The sequence below is a fragment of the Thermobia domestica genome, chromosome 2, assembly GCF_964235325.1.
Source record: "Thermobia domestica chromosome 2, izTheDome1.hap1.1, whole genome shotgun sequence".
Lineage (NCBI taxonomy): Eukaryota > Metazoa > Arthropoda > Insecta > Zygentoma > Lepismatidae > Thermobia > Thermobia domestica.
Genome location: NC_137455.1, coordinates 77,985,467 through 78,008,614, shown reverse-complemented (window position 1 = coordinate 78,008,614; position 23,148 = coordinate 77,985,467). Strand labels below are relative to the sequence as shown.

At 36.7% G+C, this 23,148-nt stretch overlaps 2 protein-coding genes across 2 annotated transcripts in view; one reads left to right on the top strand and one right to left on the bottom strand.

Annotated features, from left to right (window-relative positions):
* The window catches only part of Arp8 (Actin-related protein 8), a 161,871-nt gene that overhangs the window by 42,636 nt on the left and 96,087 nt on the right, over positions 1-23,148 (top strand). The gene's annotated exons all lie outside the window — the stretch shown is intronic.
* Positions 1-23,148, bottom strand: part of LOC145673010 (uncharacterized) — a 65,968-nt gene that overhangs the window by 13,348 nt on the left and 29,472 nt on the right. The window contains exon 2 of the mRNA XM_081742318.1: positions 4,785-5,003. Coding sequence (XP_081598444.1) covers positions 4,785-5,003 — 219 coding nt within the window. The remainder of the gene's footprint in view (positions 1-4,784; positions 5,004-23,148) is intronic.

Here is a 23,148-nt window from a genome sequence, read left to right as displayed (position 1 = left end):
TTGAAAACAAGCTGTTGAGAATTATATCTGTAAATACTTTACTTTTGTATTGAAATCAATGTAATTCAATTGAGTGCAAGTATCTTACATGAAAACGTATCCTAAGGTTAGTGACGTGGGCTGGCTGTATGGTTTCATCATTGAAGCCAATAAACTGGTGATATTAAATAAATGTTGTTTAGAATTATTTTATATTATTCCGATATGTGATCTCCTTTGATTAAAGTAAGGTCACTGGTTTTGGAACGCGGAAAAACGATTTAACTCAGCCTTGACTAGTGTTGTCCACGAGAGGAGACGTCTTGTTAAGGTTGAAGAAGTCTCGTTTTGTCTCGATTCTCAAATAATCTTTGTCCTCTCTTTCGAAAATGTTCTCGGTTTTTTTTTTTTTTTAATTTTTTTTTTTAAGTAATTTTATATCCTTGACTTTTGAGAGTAATGTAGGTCAATTTTTGCACTTAGTAATAAGAAAATTAAATGCTTTGTGGGGATAAGTGTTGAATAATTAGCATTAATTAAAAAAGATACATATCGCCCGGATTTCTTAACCAATATTCATATCGAAACCAGACCCTAGCTAGGGGCAGCTAGGGTTTGAGCCCCTTTCGACCACCTTCAGCCCCCTGAAACTTTCATGTTTTGCTTCCTCTGCTTTGCTTCACTTCCAAGTACACGATTCTTTTATTTGTCACTTAGACTTTTCTGGCCAGAAGGACTAGGTTGCTTATCCTCTGGTACCCCCGAAAGAAATTAGACATTTCCAATCAGCAAGAAAATACGTAGACACCACCAGCATACTACAATCTCTTCGAACAAAATCTCAAGGGAAAGTAGGGAACTAAAACTTACCAACTGACAACTGTGAAAACCATTGATGGTCATAAACAATAAATTGAAGCGTTCTATAAGGAATGAAATTTTTTGAGAAAGCATTCCAAGCTAAGATTTTCACTTCCTTCTCTTCGTTTCTTTAATTTGCAAAACAATACAAAAAAGTTTTAACTTTTAACTTCCTTTTGTGTTGTTACTCAATCGTGGATGAAGACGTAAGACATACTGTGTTTCCTTCTTTCTTTCTTTATATATACACTTCAAAAAAATCATGCTTAAATTTACAAATATATGATTAATTTTATTATGGCTTGCAAACATCGGAAAACTATAAAGAGAAGAAAGTAAAATCACCCTACTACCTGCCTTAAGTTGTAAACTATAGCGCCAAAAGTTAGGCTCTTGCAGAAATTGAGAATAAATCAATAAATATTTACCTTTTAAGTGCGTAAATTTTTCCCTTTCCATACTTTTTTTCCTTTAAAAAAAATGTCACCCTGAAGAAAATAGAATCCGTTTAAAAAAAAATGAGATACTTCGTTAGCTCATTTTCCCTACAGATCTTTTATGGGCAATAAATAAACATATCACTTTATCGAAAACTTTCGAATACTAACATAATGCAAGTTGGGTCTAGGTTGAACTAAAAAGTAAGTTTTTACTTCTGCTCTCTGCTGTTCCCATATGACAATCTGGAATGGAAACCTTCAAAACAGAGAGGAACCAGTTCATTCAGTTTAGAAATCTTGCATCATTGAGTCCTTTGCGACCTCCAGTGCAGTTTGCGGTTGCTAAGCCACAAGGGGTAGAGGAAATTCTTCCTTCTTCCAGGAAAAATAGTCGCTTATCCATGGCCCCGACTTTATATATATATATATATATATCCTCACGTGCCCCGTCCCTAGATTCTGTCATCAAAGAGAAAATATAAAATCTCTTCAGTCCTGAATCTCATCTGTGTTGAAAATTTGATCGAAATCGGTTGGGTGGTTCAAGAGTTATTAGGTTTTATATATATATATATATATCTCCCCCTCCCATAGATTCTGCTGTCAAAGTGATATGATAGCTCCCCCTCCAACGTGCTGCGGCACACGGCATCAGAATTGTCACTGTTACTCTCAGCTACTCCTAAAACTATGAATTCGACACTCATTTTCGATCATTTTTAAATTTCTCTCCCCCTCCCCTACGTTGCATCGTAAAAGTGAATGTATGATGAAAATTTGATTGAGATCGGTCGGGTGGTTCAAAAGTTATTAGGTTTTATTAGTTTTTATTTATACGTCTCCCTCCCCTCTCCCTCCCCTCTCCCTCCCCTAGGACCTACCGTTAAAATGAAATTACAAAAATATTTCCAGATCCGAACCTCATATATCTTGAAAATTTGATTGAGATCGGTCGGATAGTTCAAGAGTTATTAAGTTACAAAAATAGTCACGTTCAGTCTTATATAAATTGATTTTTATATATCTCCCCCTCCTTCACTTCCCCTGCGTTGCTCCATCAAATTGAAATCATAAAAACGATCTCAAGCCTGAACCTTATCTATGTTGAAAATTTGATCAAGATCGGTCGAGTGGTTCAGGAGTTAACTTTTATTTATCTTTGTAAACCCCCTCCCCATCCCCCAACCCTCAGTTCTATCATCAAAGTGAATAGCCTAAAACCAGTCCAGCGTCGAACCTCATCCATGCTACAAATTTGATCGAGATCGGTCGGGCGGTTTAGGAGATTTAGAGTCAGAAACATTGTGATTTTCAATTTTATATATATAGATTGCATTTGTACTTTACGTAGAAGAGAAGCGAAGTATTGATGTAAGAAACTTCTTATTACGATTAAAACAAGCATATTTTCGTTACGGACAGGACATTTTTGGTGTTATCGAGAAGACACATAACTTTTATTTTAGGTTTTTGTCAACTGTCTTTATGAAACAGGAAATACCATCACTTGTTCATATCTTGTCTAGAGGGATTTAATCCGATGCATAATTATTAGTTAATATACTTTTTCATACTAATTACTCATATTACCGACAATAATGCGGCCATAGCAATTTAGGTTAAATAATGTTCAGTGAGAAAATAATTACGAGCAGAGACGAAATTTGAAACTTGTATATGACGAATTCCTCGTGCATACTATAGAAAACGAACGAAAATCTGAAGACCACCTATTTTGCGTAGGGTTGCCACCTTTTGGGACACACTTATCAAACATGTAGAGATCATAGTTCCTTATAGCCAAATTTTTACACGGAAGAATTTAATTTAACGAGAACAATAAAAAGAAATACGTAACTTCATAAATGAAAATGCAATGAAAATTTAAACACGTGTAGCTTTTGCTTCTTTGTGGATAGTTAAGCAGAAGTTATGAACCATTGAACCGGTACAAACAAAGAATAACTTAATTGGCGATGATTTCACTGCTGCTAACATGAACAATTTTAGCGCGCTAGAATCATATCATATCTCAATAGTCGTAGGTAACATCGTAGGTTCAAATTTACAAATGTCACTAAGAATTGCTGTCTCATATTTTGAGTGTCTTGGATAATTTGAAATCTCGCCGTATAATTCGTCTCTCTTAGGCCTAATTCACGACGGTAAAAAATTTCTTAAAATTCGGAATGTCCTGTCTGATTCGGAGCGGTGGCAATCTTAATTTAGCGAACAACAAACTTACCATTACCGCTTACTTTGATTGTTACCGAAACAAATTTAAAGTAAATATCCTTTACGCTAGTGTCTCGTTTTTTCCTTTCAGTATAAACAAATTGTGGTTGTTTACATAAGCAAATAATTATTGTCAAATTTTAAGAAATGAAATAGTTCAAAGAAAGTGTCACTTAATAAATTTCAATAATAATGTTTTCATTGTGGATAATGAAAACAGTGTGAGGGATATTTATTATATATTCATCATTATTATTTGCGTAGTATCCATATGGTAGCTGATTTCTTTCACCAAGTTATTCAAGTAGGTTGTTTTCAATTATATGACTACCTTGATAGCCGTAAGACAAATATTGAAAGTAACATCACATTCTCATTTTACCTAGTTTCGATGCGTAATCCTAAAATCATAGTGATTGCTATCGCATATCGAGCATACATCTTAAATTGAAAGATGAAGGTAAACTATGTGATACTTAAAAAAAAAAAAAAAAAAAAAAAAAAAAACTTTTACCTAATTGCGTCAAGAAGAACAGTTTTAATAATCAAGGAAAGTGGCTGTTTTGAGTACTACAGCCTTTAAAAAATCAAACCATTAATACAACTTTGAAGGGAATTTGTTTGTATCCATATCTCCAATTAAGAGAAGGGGTTTAAATGAATGGTGAATCAGATTCGAAACCTGCGACCGGTCGTTATGAATTCCAATAGGCGCATCTCGAGATGGTACTTTCAATATTTAGGCTTGAGTTGGCCAACGCGTCGATTGCGGGCTACCAGTTGACCACTAACTGTGAGAAGTATCCTTCAGCTGTTTGTGTCATACTGTCTGTATCGATAATTGTTATTATTTTATGATTCTCTCTAGCGTGCTAGTAAACAAATAAATAGATCGCAAGTGTTTTCTGAAATGAAAAGTAGCTCTCAGACCTAAAACGTTGGCCACCCTCTGATATAAGCCCTTACTGCTTTTTAGTAAGGGCTTAAATTATTAATGCTCCCAACGTAAATAGCCTTCATTCTGTATTTGAAACATTGCAAATTAATAAAATCATTAAGTGAAAACATGAAATATTGGCTCTCCATTCTACCGCAAATAATAAACTTCAGGTACACAAAGGAAAGCTAAAACACAATATCTTGCATATGTTTACGTTACTTGATATCTACGCTCGCTAGTAATACTGAAAAAATTAGTGTTAGTTATCTTAAAATCAAAATCCAGTGATTGACGGTGATTATATATATATATAATGTTTTGTTCCTTACCTATTTCTTCTTTCGTAACGAGAAACCAGTCTTCTGAGTTTTTGAGCGTAGGTGGCACTGCATTGGCATGAGCGTATGAGAAATTTTGATATTGGCTTTGAGCAACTTGAGAAGGTAGTGCTGTAACATGTTGAAGGAATTCAGGTACACCACTAGGGAAGAATTTTTCACTTCTCTCCAACCATACAAGTGGAGCCCATCTTCTGACGAGTTGTTCCACTGGAAAACAAAATTAAATTCAAAGACTGAAGTTTATAACTACAAAGGATCAAACAAATATTATTTATTTTCTCATGGCACCAGATGAACAAAAATAATACAAAGTATTCAATAGCGACATTTTATCAGTAGAGGTTTAGGCCAGTCTTGGTGTGACAGTCAGACTTTGCTATAAATTCCACAACTTGTAATTTTTTGTTGTAGGTATAATATTAAATTCGAATATTTAAAAAAATAGAATGAAAATGTTAATTTATAAAGAAACAAATGAAGGGTCAATTTCTGTATATACACTGGTGGACATGCATTTAAGAACAGCGCTCCCCACTGGTCTAATAGCTAGCTTTTGATAGCGTATTGCGCATCCCTGGTTCAATTCCCGGTTGGAGAGCACAGAGAGCACAAAAAATTAAATTTCTTAATAATTCACTTTTATTAATCCTCATCTCTAGCCAAAAGGGCATAAATGTGGGACGTTAAACTAAAATTCAATTTCATTTAAGAACACCCAGTAGAAACTAACAAACATATCCAAAAGTTGGTATACAAGAAGAAAGTGATGCTAAGTGGTAATGATCCCAACATTGTGCCATTAAGGCGTACTAAGCATGGTATACAGAGTGCAAAGAAATACAATACTGAAGTATACGTATTGAAGGTGAGCAGGAAACAAAAATTGAAGTTGTTTCGTCTGGAAATTGTGTCGTGAAAGTGATGTATCACCTCATCAAATGTGTATATCTCTATTGAAAGATCTCTATCTGGTCACAAAAATTCTGTCTCGTGTCGTGCGCATCCGTATGTATAACAGCCTAAGCGGACATAAAATCAATTGTTCTGGCAGGTACCTGGTCGTGCAGATGTTGAATGTTTATCGCGAGTATAATGTCCCACGCTCACTGTAGAGTTCAGTGTACGGTCAGGTTCCGTCACACCATATTCCACGTGTATTCGATAGGATTTGGGCTCAGAGACGTAGCAGGTCAGAATAGAAGGTATGTACCGGAAGAGCACACTGGCCTGCTAGGTTTTCTTGGCGGTAGATGAGTGTAATCCAGCTGGGGATCGGGGTCCCTCGGTGTCCAGATAATGTCGGAGGGCCGAATAGACGACGCACTGGTCATACCAAAGAGCAGAGGCAAGCAAGATATGTAGCTTATTGCCTCCATGCCAAAATACCAAATTCGGATCCAATATGGCAACTGCGAACTCTGATTTTCCTTCTCAGAAACGCGGATATGGATGTCCTTGTGACCGAGACAAAAACGATTCTTATCGCAGAATATCACCGCCGTTCTTTCGCCTCATTACTGTAGCCTCTTCCGATACTATCGAAGACATTCTCGGCATTGAGCAGATGTCAGGGATAATCGTGCTAGAGGCATGCGGGAACTTAGACTTGCCTCCAAGACTCTACACTTCCTGTCACACTGTTATGTCAGTTAGGGTGGCCTGTCATCGTGATATCTGTGGTAATGGATAGAAGAAATACGATCTCTGTGGTAATCCACTGCCTCCAGTCGTATACACCACTAGCCACTGGCACGTCACGATTCACGTGAGCGGCAATTCAACGACTATCGTCGCTCTCAATCCCACTATACGGCTATGTTGGAAGTCGCTTAATTGCGCAGGAGAGGTTCGCTAGAGTCGTCCTGGCATTGCAGACACAGACTGATTCACGCCCCGACAAATTGACAGCTACCCTTGTCGTGTTGTCCATCGACTTTTAAACTATTAACAATGTACCCTTTACAGACATTCTGTGGTCCGAATTTTATTCGAACTGAATGGCGTATACAAGATGATCTTAAATCCGTTTTCACGATCAAAGACAGAAGAATAAATCCAAAATGTTCTACTAGTGTACAACTTACACAAAGAAACAGAGTGCTGAGTTTCATGTAGTCTGTTTTATTATTTTCAGTTGTTTATTAAATAACTATACTATCAGACGGATTGTGGCCGGCCTGATGACCATTAGTTGGTTAATATGTGATCAGTACATCGGCTCCAGTATCATAACTTACTTCCTAAACAGGAGTTCGATTCCTCCTCAGTTGCTGTGATGTTGAATCATCATTATCATCCTAAATACTGTCATCATTGGCAAGTCACTTGCCGTAAACTTAAATGCTTCCGTACTACAGTCTTCATCTTGACGTAGGGATTATTAGTTTTAATGGCACCCATCCGTTGTAGCCTCTTTTTCCTTCTACCGTACTTTCTGTCACGTCCCTCAGTATATAGTTGCTTCTGAGATGGTGTCTCTTCGTCGTTTTGGTTATACAGGGTGGTTCAATTTCGGTTACCTAGTTGTGAGTTGGCAACACCGCCGAGAAATTGGAGAGGGGAGAGTGATATGCCTGTCAGCCGTTAGCAGGTGGCCTTGGATTCAGTTGACAATGGAGCGTTGGCCACTACAGTAGCACGTGTTTTGTGTGGAACAATTTATAAAGCAGGAGTCCATTGTTCTTGTACAAAGAGCATTCAGACATGAGTTTGGTGACGAGAAAAGACGAGGAAAGGTTCCATCAGGGAAAACCATACGCAGGTGCGTGTCACAGTGGCGCACTAGTGGTAATGTGGGTAACAAAATACACACGCGTAAGAAAACAGTTCGTACACCTGAAAACATCGCACGTGTGCGGGAGGCAATTCTTGCCAGTCCAAAACGTTCCGCACAACGACATTTCCTTACATTGAATCTTCCTCGGAGCAGTGTTGGTCGAATGTTGCGAAATGATTTGAAGTTTCACCCATACAAAATGAGGGTGGTGCAGGAATTATCAGAGACAGATAAAAGAATGCGAGTGCAGTGTTGCCAAGCCATGTTTCCTGGAAAAGTGATATCCAGATTTGGAGATATTTCATGGCCTCCCAGATCCCCGGACTTGAATGCCTCTGACTTTTTCTTGTGGGGGCATTTAAAGGACAGAGTGTTTAGACATCGGTTGCATACACTGGAGGAACTGAAACAGAGGATTCAGGAGGAAATATCCGCCATCACTCCAGATCTCTTACACAGAGTAATGGCTAGCTTCTGTAAACGTCTGACCCCTTGGATTCAGAAGGGTGGAGGACATTTAAATGATGTGATGTTCAAAAAATAACACCTCATCTAAAAATCCAACTGAGTGTTGTAATTATTGATAGGCATTACATTCATGTGTCTATGAAACTCTGTTTTTTATTTCAACATAAAATAAGGAAACTGAAAATGGACCACCCTGTATCAGATATTATTATTTCCTACCCTACTATTCTCAGAAATTTGTTGTCGGTTTGAGTCAGCTAGATTTCACGCTTCTTTTCCACACACACATTTCTAAAGCTTCCAGTCATTTTCTTCGCAGTTGTTTATTGTCCATATTTCTGTTCCATACATTATTCCACTCGAAATATTCTCTTAACTCTTTATCCAAAGACCCACAAAATATGCTTTCCTCCTTCCTAATTCGTATTTTTATTTCGGTTTCGTACTTAATGTCTTGACTAATGATACTATATAGGTTCCAAAATCTAATCACCTGTTCTACCTTACCCCTCCTACTTCTACAGATTACTTCGTTTCAATCTCCATTAGTTTTGTCTTTCTGATGTTGATTTTCAACCCATATTCGCCATCAACTTTCCCTCATGTTTTCTATCATCAGTAACCTTTCGTTCAGATTTTGCAAGAGGTCCGAAAACTCTTTGCTCCCACTGATTCAAAGACCTACCCACTAACCACTCGAATACATGGTGCTCTGTAACATAATATCTCGTCAAATAGAGAACGCAGTGACTTAAGATCTATTCCAGGCAACCTGATAGGAAACTTCCCTTCCTCCCACCACTCTCCAGTACGGAGGGGAAATCAAGCCGTTGACCTTCACAGGGAGGGAAGCTTTTCTAATAAACAAAATCGTGTACACACTAAATTCGTACGTCAATTCGCTCGCACCTGATGGTGAGAAAGCGCTGACTACTGTTTTTACCTGTCAACCCCGAAAAACAACAATTACTGTTTTTAATTGTTGTCTTTAAGAAAAGTATTTTTTACTATTTATGTATTAAAGTTTTGGCTTTAGTCCTATTTATTAAATTGCATTTCTAGAAATAAGAACTAATTCGTTATAAAGTTAATTTCCATCATTGTTTCACTTAAGAATCGGGAGAGAAAGCAAATCAATCCTGTCGACATTCTGTCTTTATTTACAATTTCAAGGAAGGTAATCTTCTGGCTGTCTGAGTATCGAGTGCGCAGACTATCGACCTGTGCAAATATTGTATGAATTTAGCGTGTGTGGTAACTATATTATATATAGTGTCGTGTGAAATTAGTGCATATTAAATTGTATTCTGTATTCATTATGTTTTGTATAGTTTATATTATCTAAAACAAATTTTAGTGCATATTAAATTGTAAATACAGTAATTGCGTATTTAGTGCTTTGTGAAGCGACAATTCATGATGCTTGCAGTAGTTCTGCGATAAAACATGAGCCCGGGACAGCGTTACGAAGTGGTGAGAAGTGTTGCATTTTGAATATCTTCCATGCTTTAAGAGAACAACACCCTAATTTAACTGTTGAAGAATTCGCCGACATGACTGGGAAACAGACAAGTGTAGGAAAGGCAACTGTTTATAGAAGTAGGCGGGAGGCTAAATTTAATGAAAATAAATTAAGAAGTCCCAAAAATACGCGTACAAGTATTTCCTCTCTCGGAAAACTATGACGACTTCACGAAATCGGCAATTCGATCAAAGGTTCATCAGGTCTTTTCCCGTAATGAATTGCCAACGTTAAATAAAATTCTGATAGCTATAAATACCGATGATGAACTGCCCTGCTTTTCTCACTCAACTCTCCATAGACTGTTGAAAATAATGAAATTCAAGTATGTATAGCACCCATTAATTGCATTGACCTCCAGACAAGAGTTTTGTGAGAACTAAAAAGTTTTGTTGGGGCCGTGGTGGCTCCGTGGTAGAGCGTTCACCTCTGGGGCATAAGGCCCTGGTTCGATCCCAGCTCGTGCTTAGTGGGCCTTGTGGTGGACAAGCACTGTTTTTGCAGATTTCCTCGGAGTTCTCCTGTTTCCTCCTACTTTTTTCTTTGCACTGTTTCATTCATTCTCATCACAGTCTCCTTTAGCCTACCTGGCATAACTGCGATACGTAAAACTCAAAGATTTAATTTCATTTCCAAACATCTGTTACTCTCCCTCCCCCTCAACGGTCGTCAGGACTGTTGACAACTCCGTTTTTATTAAAATAGTCAAGTAACAATTCAAAAGTCAGTTTCCTCTATTATCAATTGGCTAAACTCAAGGCCAACGAAAGGGCCGGGTGAGAATTGCAACCACACAAGGCGCCAAATTTTAGGGGATTTTAGGGGCGTCAAATTCACTATGATGGTTAAGCTCCAATATTATAATTTTGCTTGAAACGACAGACTCAGACATGGGCCTGTTCAAATTACGTAGCATCTGTAGTTACTATTTCGTGTCAGGCTTCAATCAATCTGGGATTGTTTTTCTAAGTCCACCATAACAAATTTTCTCCCTTAATAAACTCAGAAGACTTCAATGTTGATGAATCTTGTATGTATGATGCTTTACCGTAAATTTATCGCCGCGTATTAATAAACAACAAACAAAAAAGATACTTTGCCACCATCACATCAGGTGTACGTACGAAGAGAAAACGTAGGAAAATGATTTCATTGAAAAATAATCAATAGAAACCAGGGCATTTGCCTGAGTTGAGGCGCCCGGGGCGAGACGCATTTATTCACTATTATCAGTGTGTATACATATGGTTATTTTTCTTCTGGTTCTTTTTAATATAAGAACACATGTATAAAAGAGAGGAAACAAGAAGTGTTATTATTATTATTATTTCAGGTTCTATTGTTATTATCTTAACGCACTGATAATTTACCCATACATACGTATTGTACTTGGTTTCCGATTTTATATTATGAAATTCATGTATCAAAGCAGTAAATACCAATTCAATTACCAACCCTGACATCCCTTGCCATTCCAACATTATGTCATAACCCCGACTGCCAAAAAAGAAGGAAAATAAACAATACAACTGTTCAATAAAATTTCCATTAAAATGACACATGTGCTACTTACTCACTAATGCAGGTAAATGTCATTAAGTGTTTTAAAATACTCAATGTTATTATGAAAGTTGTAATTTATTATTTAGGCCTAGACATATTTAAATACACTCTATACCTCCGTGTGCGGGGGCTGATGGTGGAAGACGGAACACCAATATTCACCTGTACTTGAGCGTGGTGGGGGGAAAAACTTCTTCTTTTTCCTATCCTTTTATGTGAAACAGAGAATAGCAATAGAGCAGTTACTTTTTGCATGAAAGTTTAGAAGTTCTATCCTACACTTATAAAGAGTTTGTAAAGCATAATCTGACTCATTCTACCCATACTTTCAATATCACTCACGTGTACATTATTCTTATTTTTAGCCTGCAGGGCATAACTGTGAAATATTAAAGAATTCATTGCGTGACATTGAATGGAACTCACTCACACATACTTGCAGTAAGTACGAGAACCATTAATAATATTATATTTGTAAATACTAAGGAAGTGAAATTATCACGAAAACTGTGGTTGTAGATATTCTTCACGAATCGTTGATTATGTGAGTATCACCAGTGAAAACCTGCTGAATCGAAGCGCGTGTTAACGAGCGGAGCTCTAATGTTTCTCGAGTGCATTTCCATTTTTATCTTTTGGTGGCACGGTGGCTCATTAATATAGCGCTTATCTCTGGTGCGAGAGATCCCTTGGTCGATTCCAGGCTATGTGAGTATGATGGATAACATGTCCATGTTTTTTTCGAGGCTCTCCCGTTTCCTCCCACATTTTCATTCAACCAATCATTTCATATTCATTAATCATTTGTCTCCTTTAGTCTAAAGAGAATACGAACGGAATGTTAAAGTAGAAATTTCATTTCATTTATTTTTTTCCCAGTTTTTGTCGTCTTTTGTCAACGAACACACGGAGCTCTTTAAAGAAAATTTAGCCAAACTAAGCTCCAGCTTTAACTGTTGAAGCTATCTAATTTCACGATTTTGGTTTTAAAATTGTATTAATCGAGTTTCTGTTCAAATTCTACCGTGTTTTGTATTTTACATATCTAAGCTTTAGCAGTGCTTATAGGATACTAGCGGATAGGATTCGAAACATTTCCAGGCCCAAATATAAAAACTGAAAAAAAAAAAAATCTTCATTAGTCCCAGGACCTGCCGAAAGGCAGAATACTTAATAATAATAGAAATAATATATATATATATATATATATATATATATATGCATTGAGATAGGTTTGTAAAGAAGCATTTCGATGAAGTTGATTTTTATTTGAGTTTTGCTAAGGGTTTTCACTTTAGGTTAAAAGAGACAATGAGAATTAATGACAATGGGATGAGTGCTGAAAGTATAATGCCTAATACCAATACCTTGAGCAGAAAATGAACTCGTGAATCAGATAGGCTTACAGTCACCAGTGACGTAACTAGGAGGGCAAACGAAGCTTGTCCCTGGGCATAAAGTTGGGCAAATATTTGGGTGAGAGTTTTGGTTTGGTTGGTCAGGGGGTGCTAAGGCGAGTTCTTGCCCCGGGCGACAACTAGCGTATTTGCGTCGCTGACAGTCACCAACTTACTAACCTAATGCATTTGTCAGCTGGACCATGCAATCCAACTTGGTTGATTGGGGATTAACATCTCTTTTCAACAAGAAGGCTACTTGAACCTACTTTACAAAGCGGGATCCGAACTACTACACCAAGACCTGTACCCCCACCTGTTATCGAATTCAAGACTAGACTCACATCAACCTATGAGAGTCGGGGTAAATTGGCGGAGTAAATGACTTAAAATTTTTGTAGATGATCTGCTATATAATTGGGAAAACTGATTCCTTAGTCAACAATTCTCATTCTTGTTTTATTGATGGTTTATCTTCAGATTTTTATGGCCCTTTTTGTTTTTTTCCTGTCCTTTGGCGGTAAGTAAATATCGAAAGTTGAAAGATTGTGAACAAGATGACTACGAAATTGACCTCGAAACTTGCCAATTGCAAGACAGTTGTGTTACACTTCCACAATTCCTTTCGTCATTTTGATTTTTATCTTTTACCCACATTCCTTAGCAGTAATAAATGAATAAATAAGTAAATAAAATAAAAAAAAAAACTTAATCAGATAGTCATAAAATACAGTACATTCTCATGCTTTCTGTTTACTACTGTGCATATGTTTTATTATTGTTTGTATTTAGTTTTATTTTTGTAGCTAAACAAAATACTTAATTACGGTTCATTCACTTTTTATTTCTCTTCTTCAATATCATGTATTCACTGAAGTCTGTATTTACCTCTAATCATGGTACTGACAAAGTTGCATTTAAAAAAAATCTGAGTTGGTGAAGTATTCTTGAGGTTAAAACTGTCCTACTTTTCCAATATGTGTTATGGAGACATGGAAATCGATGGCGGTACTTTCACGTTCAATGTCATGTGTCACGTTCACTGATTTCAAATTGGTGGTTTAGTTTGATGCCACAACAATAGATGGCAATTAAAGAAAAAGTTAATCATTGCACTACAAAATTGTTTCCTTTCGCCTTCTTTAGTAAGGAAGAAGATAGAATTCGTACCGTTTCTGTTTTGAAGCTTTATACAGTTTATGGTTTGGTTCGATGTGTACTGGACGAAGTATATGATAACTATACTCAGTGACGTATTTAGGATTGTGTTTCGGGGGGGGGGGGGGCGTATGCACAACATTTGAATAAGGACTTTTTTTTTCTTTTGGGTGCCGACAAATTTTAATGAAGTTGATTTTCCTTCCTTTAATATTTGTGTAATGATACTTCCAGATATGAGGAATTAAAACATTCAGTGAGAGCGGGTAGAAATAACTGTAAAGGAAGATAATACCTAAATTATCAAGAAGGAAATGCGCGTGGGAGGTATGCAATTCGGTGGTGGAACATTTTAGAAAAATAAGTAATCTATCGTTTAAAATTAAATACAGATCCTGCGACAAGGAAAAGAAATCTAAGTCAGTTAAAGGAAAAGGCAAAATTTGAATGAAACAATCAAAGAATAAACAGATATGAACAATAGAAGGATATTAATATTATTACACTATATTTTATTAAACAACATTCTACATTTTGTTCTTACTTAATTTTTCACAACTAATTTAATAACTTTACATTTTTAAAGCAGCTCCTTGTGGACACTATGGTGATTAGGGCCTATATTAAGATATATACTTTCTTAGTTTTGGTGCTACTGACGACGGCCAACTTGAATCACAACTAATAACGGTTGAAAGTAAAATAGGAGAAACGAAATTAAAATAGAACACAGTTCTTATATGGAATGAAGTTGACAAATACAGTATTATTTCTGAAGAAAGAGCATAAGAAAATAGGAAGTCCATGAAATTCTTAGAAATGGTAAGAAGAATTATTATTATACGTGAAATGCGAAAAACTAATAATTTATTTCGGAGGGGAGGGGGGGGATTGAGCCCGATAGCCTCCTAAATACGCCACTGACTATACTTCACTTTGTAGTTAAACGATCATGCGTTGGTGATGGATGCTTACTATTCTTAATGATCGTTTTACAATTTTTATAATGAACTCTACGGAGAGCCAGTAAGATGGAGTTTTATGAAATGTAATTCCTAAAGAAAAAATGGGAATGAACATTTACTTAACTCCAGTGAAGCCGAATTTGCATCAACAGGTATTTTGTAACCACAAAAAATTTGTATCTGTATCTTTAAAATATTTTCCACAAACCTTCTTTCTGCCGTGTGAAGAACGGAAATTCTACTAGTAATAATAATATAGTATAATTTGTAGGATGAAAGTCAAAATGTTGTTTTCAAATTTTGCCTTTAGTGTTTGTAATTCCGTGTACCGCTTTCGTACATTGGACAATTTTTACAGATATCACCAAATAAAATTCATCTTCTAAAAAAAAAAAAAAAAAATGTTGGCGGCACATTGCTTGTATTCACCGTATACAGTCACAACGATTGCTGCATAAAATTTTCGTCCTTCCTGCGTCATTTGCAACATACCCCGTTAAAATTGGAAAATTTCTACAATGTCATGACCGAATAAAATTCACCCATTCTTTAAAAAAAAAAAAAAAAAAAAAAAAAAAAAAAAAAAAAAAAAAAAAAAAAACATAAACACATTAAACTATCCATGTCTCCTATTGGCTTTCGTCGTTCTAGATTATTCATAGACTATTTATTCCGTATATTAACCACAGAATATTTCCCTGTGCCATTAATAAGGTAATAAAATATCTCATCATTTGAGGATGGATGCGTGTGACTTCCTTTTATTCGTTATTACTAACGAAATGTTTTATGAATCAGAAAGCAGCATTGTTATCGATCCAAATGATAAAAGGAAATACATATTTTGTGTTAGTGTCCTTGCTGTTAGTAAAGTGACATATTTTTTTAAAAAATATTCAAAGTAAGGTTCATCCTAATGTTATGAAAAGTGTGAAATTTGCATATGTATTTCAAAGTCCTTGCGTATCAGATCGTAATATAGCCATTATTGAACAAATAAAAATAGAACTATATTAGACATTGCACTTTTAATTTCTTCTTTCAATGTCGACTCGAAACTCAAATACACTCTGTTGCCAAATGAAAAATATTACACGTATTAAATAGAGCATTGCTTATATGGGAAGTAATTCTCACGACTTTTTTTTTTCTTTCTTTCACTTTCATTTGATGGTTGCCGCTTAATTTGAATTCATTAAGAAGGCAAAGCGCTTACCGTTGTGTGTCTTCAGACAATATATTTCTCGATAGTAGTAATTGCACTTTATGTAAAAGAACAGTTATGTCAAACTCGAAGGATCGCGTGTGGTCCCCCTATTCACCCTTAGAAGATAAGAAAACATATGCAATTTACAATGTGAACAAACCTTTGTCATGATAAAAAGTCCCCAGCAAGATCCAGATTAAGAGATATTCATCTGATCTCTATTCTGAAAATCGTTAGTGCGAGAAATATGTTTCCAGACATACGATAGCTGTGTGCAGGAAAAACATGCCAAATGTCGGGATAGATATCCATCCACTATCCGGGTTTCTTAATGTTTCTTCTGTTTTTTAAGAATTATAGGGGAACTAGGATTTAGATTTCTGGGCTTTCGGCATCTATGGCCATTTAGCCCGTCACGTATGAGGGAAGACGTCCCTCAGCGAGCACACAATCCGGGGAAAGGGAAGGAAGGAAACGGCCTGGGACCTATAAGTTAGGTACCACCCCAGTGTTTGCCTGGTGTAAATGAGGAAAACCTCATTCAGGACGACTGGCCAGAGAAAGCTTTTTACACTTTTTCGTTCGAGTGCCCCCACCGGAAATCAAACCCAAGACCGCTCGTTTTGAGAATTATAGTATTAGGTAAGAATTTATGGAATTACTCACTCCTCAAATACATAATTAAGCATGAAAATGTGTTTTTTTAATTTCTTATTCTTATTTTCTTTCTTTTTTTACTATTAGACTTCCAAACTATGCTATGCTTAAGTGAAGGAAGTCTTATAAAACGGTTTTGTCTGTCCGTCCGTCCGTCTGCCAGCAGGTATCAGAACAAAAACGGTAAGAGGTATCGAGATGGATTTTTTTTTTTTTTTTTTTTTTTTTTTTTTTTTTTTTTTGCAATAGGCCCATCTCATCCGCTCTCTGTTCAGAGTAGAAGTGGTTTAAATTAGTCATTTCCGATTTTAACGTTTATCTGCATATGATGAAAACGGTAACTGATAGCAAGCGATTTTTTTTTTTTTTTTTTTGGCAAACGATTCAGCGTCTGAAGGCAACGTACCATAACTGTCCCGAACATTCTATATAAACCGGAGATGATTCAAATTTAATATTTCCGATTTTAATACTGGTTTCTATAGCAAGAGCAGTAAGAGATATCGAGATGGGTTTTTCTCCAATCGATTCAACTTTCCAGGAATAGATTCTATCTTCTTCATTAATCCTTTATTCTAACCAGAAGTGGTTCAAATTATTCATTTCCGGTTTTAACACTTACCGTCATAAAATAAAATGGTAATAGATAGCAATAAGCAGTTTTCTGCAAACAACTAAGGATTTAAAGCAAACATATCATCACAACCCGCAACCATCTACCAAAGACAAAAGTGGTTAAAATTTACTACTATTTCCGGTTTTGCTACTGATTTTGGTAGAGCAAAAATGGTTAAAGATATCATGATGCATTTCTTTGCAGTCTATTTAACTTCCCAAGAGTAGGTTTACCTCCATCCTTAACCTTCTATTGAATCCGAAAGTGGTTCAAATTAGTCATTTCCAGTTTTAACATTTACTTCCATAGAACAAAAATGGTATTATGTAACGACAATCGGTTTTCTGCAATAGATTCAGTCTCAAGAGTACATACCATCACAACCCATAACACTCTACAAAAATCGGAAGTATTTGAAATGTATTACAACTTTCGATTTTAACACTGATTTCCTAGAGCAAAAATAGAAAGAGATATCGAGAGCATTTTTTTTTTTTTTTTTTTTTTTTTGCAAAGACTGCTTCCGAAGAGTAGGTTCTATCTACCCCTTAACCATCTATATAATCCGGAAGTGGTTAACTATTTCCAATTTTATCCTTTATCGCCATAGAACTAAAACAGTAAGGTATAGCGAGTAATGACTCTTTGATATGCATCCATCGCCAAGAAACGGGTTCTATCTTTGAGCTTATCGATTTATTGTAACTAATAGTATAATATTGAATTCCCATCGTTTGGAAGTCTAGTGTAGTGTCATACTGTAAAATAGAAATAATAATAATAATAATAATAATAATAATAATAATAATAATAATAATTATTATTATTATTATTATTATTATTATTATTATTATTATTATTATTATTATTATTATTATTATTATTATTATTATTATTATTATTTGGGCTCGCACTATTGCACAGTTGAAATTGTTTGGTTCACGTGAGTTACCAAGTTTTGCATGCCTACACTAGAGGATTACTTTAGTAAAATTAACTGAATTGTAATGTAACAACGATATTATGACCAGTGGCGGCGATTGGACGCTAAAAGTGGGGGGCAAGACATGGTCTGAATATTTGTGTATCAGTCTTAGTTTTTTTGGTTGTTTCTAATACTTTGTTTGCCGAAAGGTTGTATAACTAATATTTGGTCTAGGAATTAATTCGTGCGGTTGGTACGCACACATTGAAGCTGTAGTACAAACACAAAATACATAAATACCTTAAGAAAAATATTGTCCATCGCTAGCCACCACTTTCGCCCATCTGTCAGGCAATGTACGGATTCCGTGGCGAAAGAAGTCCTCATCCTTGGAAGCGATCCAGTCAGAGACCCATGTTTCGATATCTTCTGAAGTAAACCGCTGTCCAATCAAATCGTTGTTCATGCAATCGAACAAGTAGTAGTCCGAAGGAGCAACGTCTGGTGAATACGGCGGGTGGGGTAAAACTTCCCATCCGACATTTTCTAAATAGGTTTTGACCGGTTTTGCGACATGTGGGCGAGCGTTATCATGTTGAACAATAAGTTTATCATGTCTGTTCTCCCATTCTGGTCGTGTTCTGGCCAGAGCTTGCTTCAAACGCATTAATCGTCGTCGATAACGTTCTCCATTCATAGTTTCACCCGGTTGCAGCAGCTCATAGTACACCACACCTTTCATATCCCACCATACGCACAGCATAACCTTTGCACAGTGAATATCTCGTTTTGGTTGTGATGGACCTGGTTCACCTGGTTTCACCCATTCCTTTTTTCGTTTAGGGTTCTCGTAATGGATCCACTTCTCATCACCCGTAATAATTCGATGCAGAAACCCCTTTCTGCTCTGTCGTTGAAGCAGCAATTCGCAAATGGTTTTTCGTCTTTCAACGTCTCTGTCTTTCAATTCATGTGGAACCCAATGTGACATCTTTTGAATCATTCCCATGGCTTTCAAGCGTTTGGAGACTGTTGTTTGATCAACGCCTAATGCTGCTGCAAGTTGTTCCTGCGTTTGACACGAATCCTGCTCGAGCAATGCTGTCAATTCTTCGTCTTGATTTTTTTTTGGCTGTCCAGCTCGCTCTTGGTCTGCCAAGCCGAAATCACCACTTCTAAACCGTGCAAACCACTTCTGACACGTTCGCTCAGCTAGAGCATGGTCACCATACACTTCCACCAAAATACGATGACTTTCAGTCGCACTTTTCTGCATGTTAAAGTAATGCAGCAGGACACCCCGCAAAAACACTTTATCAGGCACAAATTGCGCCATGTTCACTTAACTACAAACTGGTGTTGTTGACGCTTTAATCCACTGCCCTATACTACGAGCGATACGCGATGACATGGGTTTGCAACACATGTGTGGATACACGGAACTGTGGGACGCTCCGTTCGTTGCGCCATCTCTTGTCCACCTGCACGAATTAATTCCTAGACCAAATAGGATACTATATTTTTCAGTTAAAATACCGTGTATCGTATTTCATATTTATTAAGTAAATTGACAAGAGCAACAGAAGTAGGTACTAGCTCTTTGTACTCTTAAACAACGAAGTATAAGAAGAAATTTAATTCCTTGTTCATGAATATCTTAAAATTCTGTCTGGAAAATTGTGTAATCAGATTATTTAATAACAAATTTTCAAAACAAATAAAGTAATGAATAATGAGGGTTGTTTTGTAGAAGTTACATTGAAACTGGAAATTAATGAACGTCTTAATTTTTAATTCCACATGCCATTAAATGTATGTTATTACTCTCAGAAAATGAAAGACAGTAAATACTACAACCATATGCTACATTTAAAGAAATACTTACGAGGGTGGGGTGAAAAGTTCTCGGCCTGACCCAGAGATGGCACTCCAATCAGCAAAATTTTATTGTTCTTGCCTTGGGGCGCTTTTCAGTTGTTCGTATAACAAGTGTCAACTTGTTCTCTCAAGTAGTTTCTGTGCATCATTGTTGCAGTTAGACATTTTGCGTGTTAGTTGTGAATATGGATAAACTTGAATATCGTGCGGTAATCAAATTTTTCGTTTTGGATGGATTAACCCCTACGGAAATTCATCCGAAGTTGACAAAAGTTTACGGGGACTCAGCTCCTTCCATGTCAACCGTTAAAAAATGGGCAGCTGAATATAAACGTGGTCGCACATCCCTCGAAGATGACCCACGTAAAGGAAGGCCGGAAACCGCAACCACACCGGAAACTATCAAAAAAAGTGCATGATATCGTGTTGGGCGAGTGAAGATGAGTGAGATAACTGAGAGTGTGGGGATATCGCAGGAATGTGTGCGAAACATCTTGCACAAAGAACTAGGGATGCGAAAGTTCTGCGCAAGATGGTGCCGCATTTGCTGACTGCCGACCAAAAGCAAATGCGAAAACGATTTGCGCAGCAATCTTTGGACCGTTTCAAAAGGGATCCGACCGATTTTGTGCGGCGTTTTGTGACAATGGATGGGATATGGGTTCCCCACTACACACCAGAAATGAAACAGCAGTCCAAGCAGGTAGGTGCAGCGCCGAAGAAAGCGAAGACGATCGTATCGGCCGGAAAGATCATGACCAGTGTGTTTTGGGATGCCGAAGAGATCCTGTTAATTGATTACCTTGTAAAAGGGAGAACAATTACAGGCGAATATTACTCCAACCTTCCTGACCAGCTGGATGCCGAAATTCGCGAGAAGAGGCTTGGCTTGAAGAAGATCATCTTTCACCAGGACAACGCACTTGTGCACAAAGGTGCATTGGCAATGGGAAAACTGCGGGATTTGGGGAACGATGTAGTCGGCCATCCTCCATATTCTCCTGATTTGGCACCATCAGACTTCTATCTGTTCCCAAACTTAAAGAAATTTCTTTCTGGGAAGCGCTCCACATCGAATGAAGAAGCGGAGAGAGTCGTGGATGACTATTTTCACAACCTTCCAGACTCTCACTTCCGGGAAGGAATACTGATGTTGGAGAAACCAAGTTTAGTGAAGTTAAGGGACATTATGTCGAAAAATAAAATCATTTTTGAATTGAAATTCGCAGTCTTTCATTGTCAGGCCGAGAACTTTTCTCCCCGCTCTTGTACTTTTGCAGCTTCCCGAAACATGTTCGTTAACGTTAGGTGAAGTTTTCACTTTTTTGGACCACATCAGAACACAATGCTTAGAATCACTCCACACTCTAGTTATACAAAATAATCTAAAAACCTAGAATTATGTTGAATTCACTAAATTTAATTGTATATACACCCGTACACCCCTAAACACACCACTTGACTCTTATATTACATTGCAAAACAATGGAAAAGCTAGAAGTTGTTTCATGTTACTCTCTTTTTAACCAGTATTCCTTACTATTAGAAAGAAAAGACACTTTAGGAACTGCCGAGCTCCTCTGTGGCTAAGTGGTTAGCGTACGCGCCTGTAGCGTGGGAGATCCGGGTTCGATTCCCGGCGGAGCTCATGTGGTTCGGATTCCACGTTAATCAGTAGATCCACGTCTCATATAGCCTCGCTGCTGAAAGGGACGCTAAACTAAAATCAACTCAACTTTAGGAACTGCCAATTTTGTGCAGTTAAAGAATAACGTATGAAATTTTTTTTTGTGCGAAATGTTCTCTCAATTCGTTTCAAAGCGGCTGACTAACATATCAAGCCCTTCTAAGAAGCGAAAGTGTGCTGGAATTGTTGTGCTCAAATAGAATAATTTTTTGGTTATTTTCGGTGGCAGTTAAAACCCAATTCCTGTAGCTTTCTTAACTCCACAAGAAGACAACCAATACGTACTCACGCAACGGCAAATATTATATGGCACCATTTTTTCTATGAACCTGTAATGTATACAAAAACTTTACATTTTCAAATGAAACTATATACCTTAATGGGCTACTTCAAAAACGTAAGGGGACAACTGCCTTCCTTTGCTCCCCCTAATCGCCACCCATGATTATAACAGTAGATTTACTAGTGGTTAGCTGAAGTAGCGTACGCAGAATTTCGTCAGAGGGGGTTCAGGCTCCCAAATTCTCATCATTTCAGGTCTACATGCCTTAATATGGTAAATACTTATTCTTGCGTAGCATCTTGTCAAGGGGGGTTAAAACCTGGAAACCCCCTTTGCGTACACCACTAGTTCGCTGTAATTTTACGGTAAAATGTCGCAGTGTGATGAAAACCATAAAGGAAACTGAATGGTTTCCATCTTAGGTACAAACTAATAGATCTTTATATGAGCTACTAATAATAATAATAAACTTTGACCTTTGGTGTGGTCCTGCATTCCACTTGTCTTGAAGAAGAGGTTTTGTCATTGGAAAGAGTCTGAGTAAAGTGATCTACCATAACCGACTGACTTGTCAACCACACCAGATTCAACTTCGATTGTAATTCGGTACTTCGTCCTTTACAATCTTACTGTAATATAAAGATATGAAGCAAAATCGACAATATTATTATTATTATTATTATTATTATTATTAAATTTTTGACTCGTCGAAGCTCATTTTGATCAAATATAGGAAAGTTGTTCGAAAATCAGTTGCCACCTAAATATTCTATATAAGACATGTGCAGGTTAATGTTATTCTGTTTTTAATTAAGACGTCTCTTTCAGTCTTTCTGTGTTCCGTAGATGAAAATAGAAAAAGAAAAAAATGTACTCGTGCTTGTACATATAAAACTTAAGAATACAATATGTTGTAGGTTGAAAGAAAATGTTCATACGTTACGATACTTGCTGTTAAAAATTTGATAGAAAAATAAATATTTAAAGCCAATTGTTGAGTATAAGAAAAACGTAATAATCATGTATAATATATGTGTGTTATACATAAATAGTTACCGCTCATGTTATGAATAGCTTACCGTGAAAATTTATTAGCTATGTCGATTAAAAAAATATATTTTCAGTGTTTTCTTTGTGTTCAGGGTTCTCTGATTTTTGTGGAGACTATTTTATAATTACGTAAATAAATTGGAATTGCGAATTATCCGTGGACAGTATACCTTAATACGAAATAAGATTGTTTCCTGTTG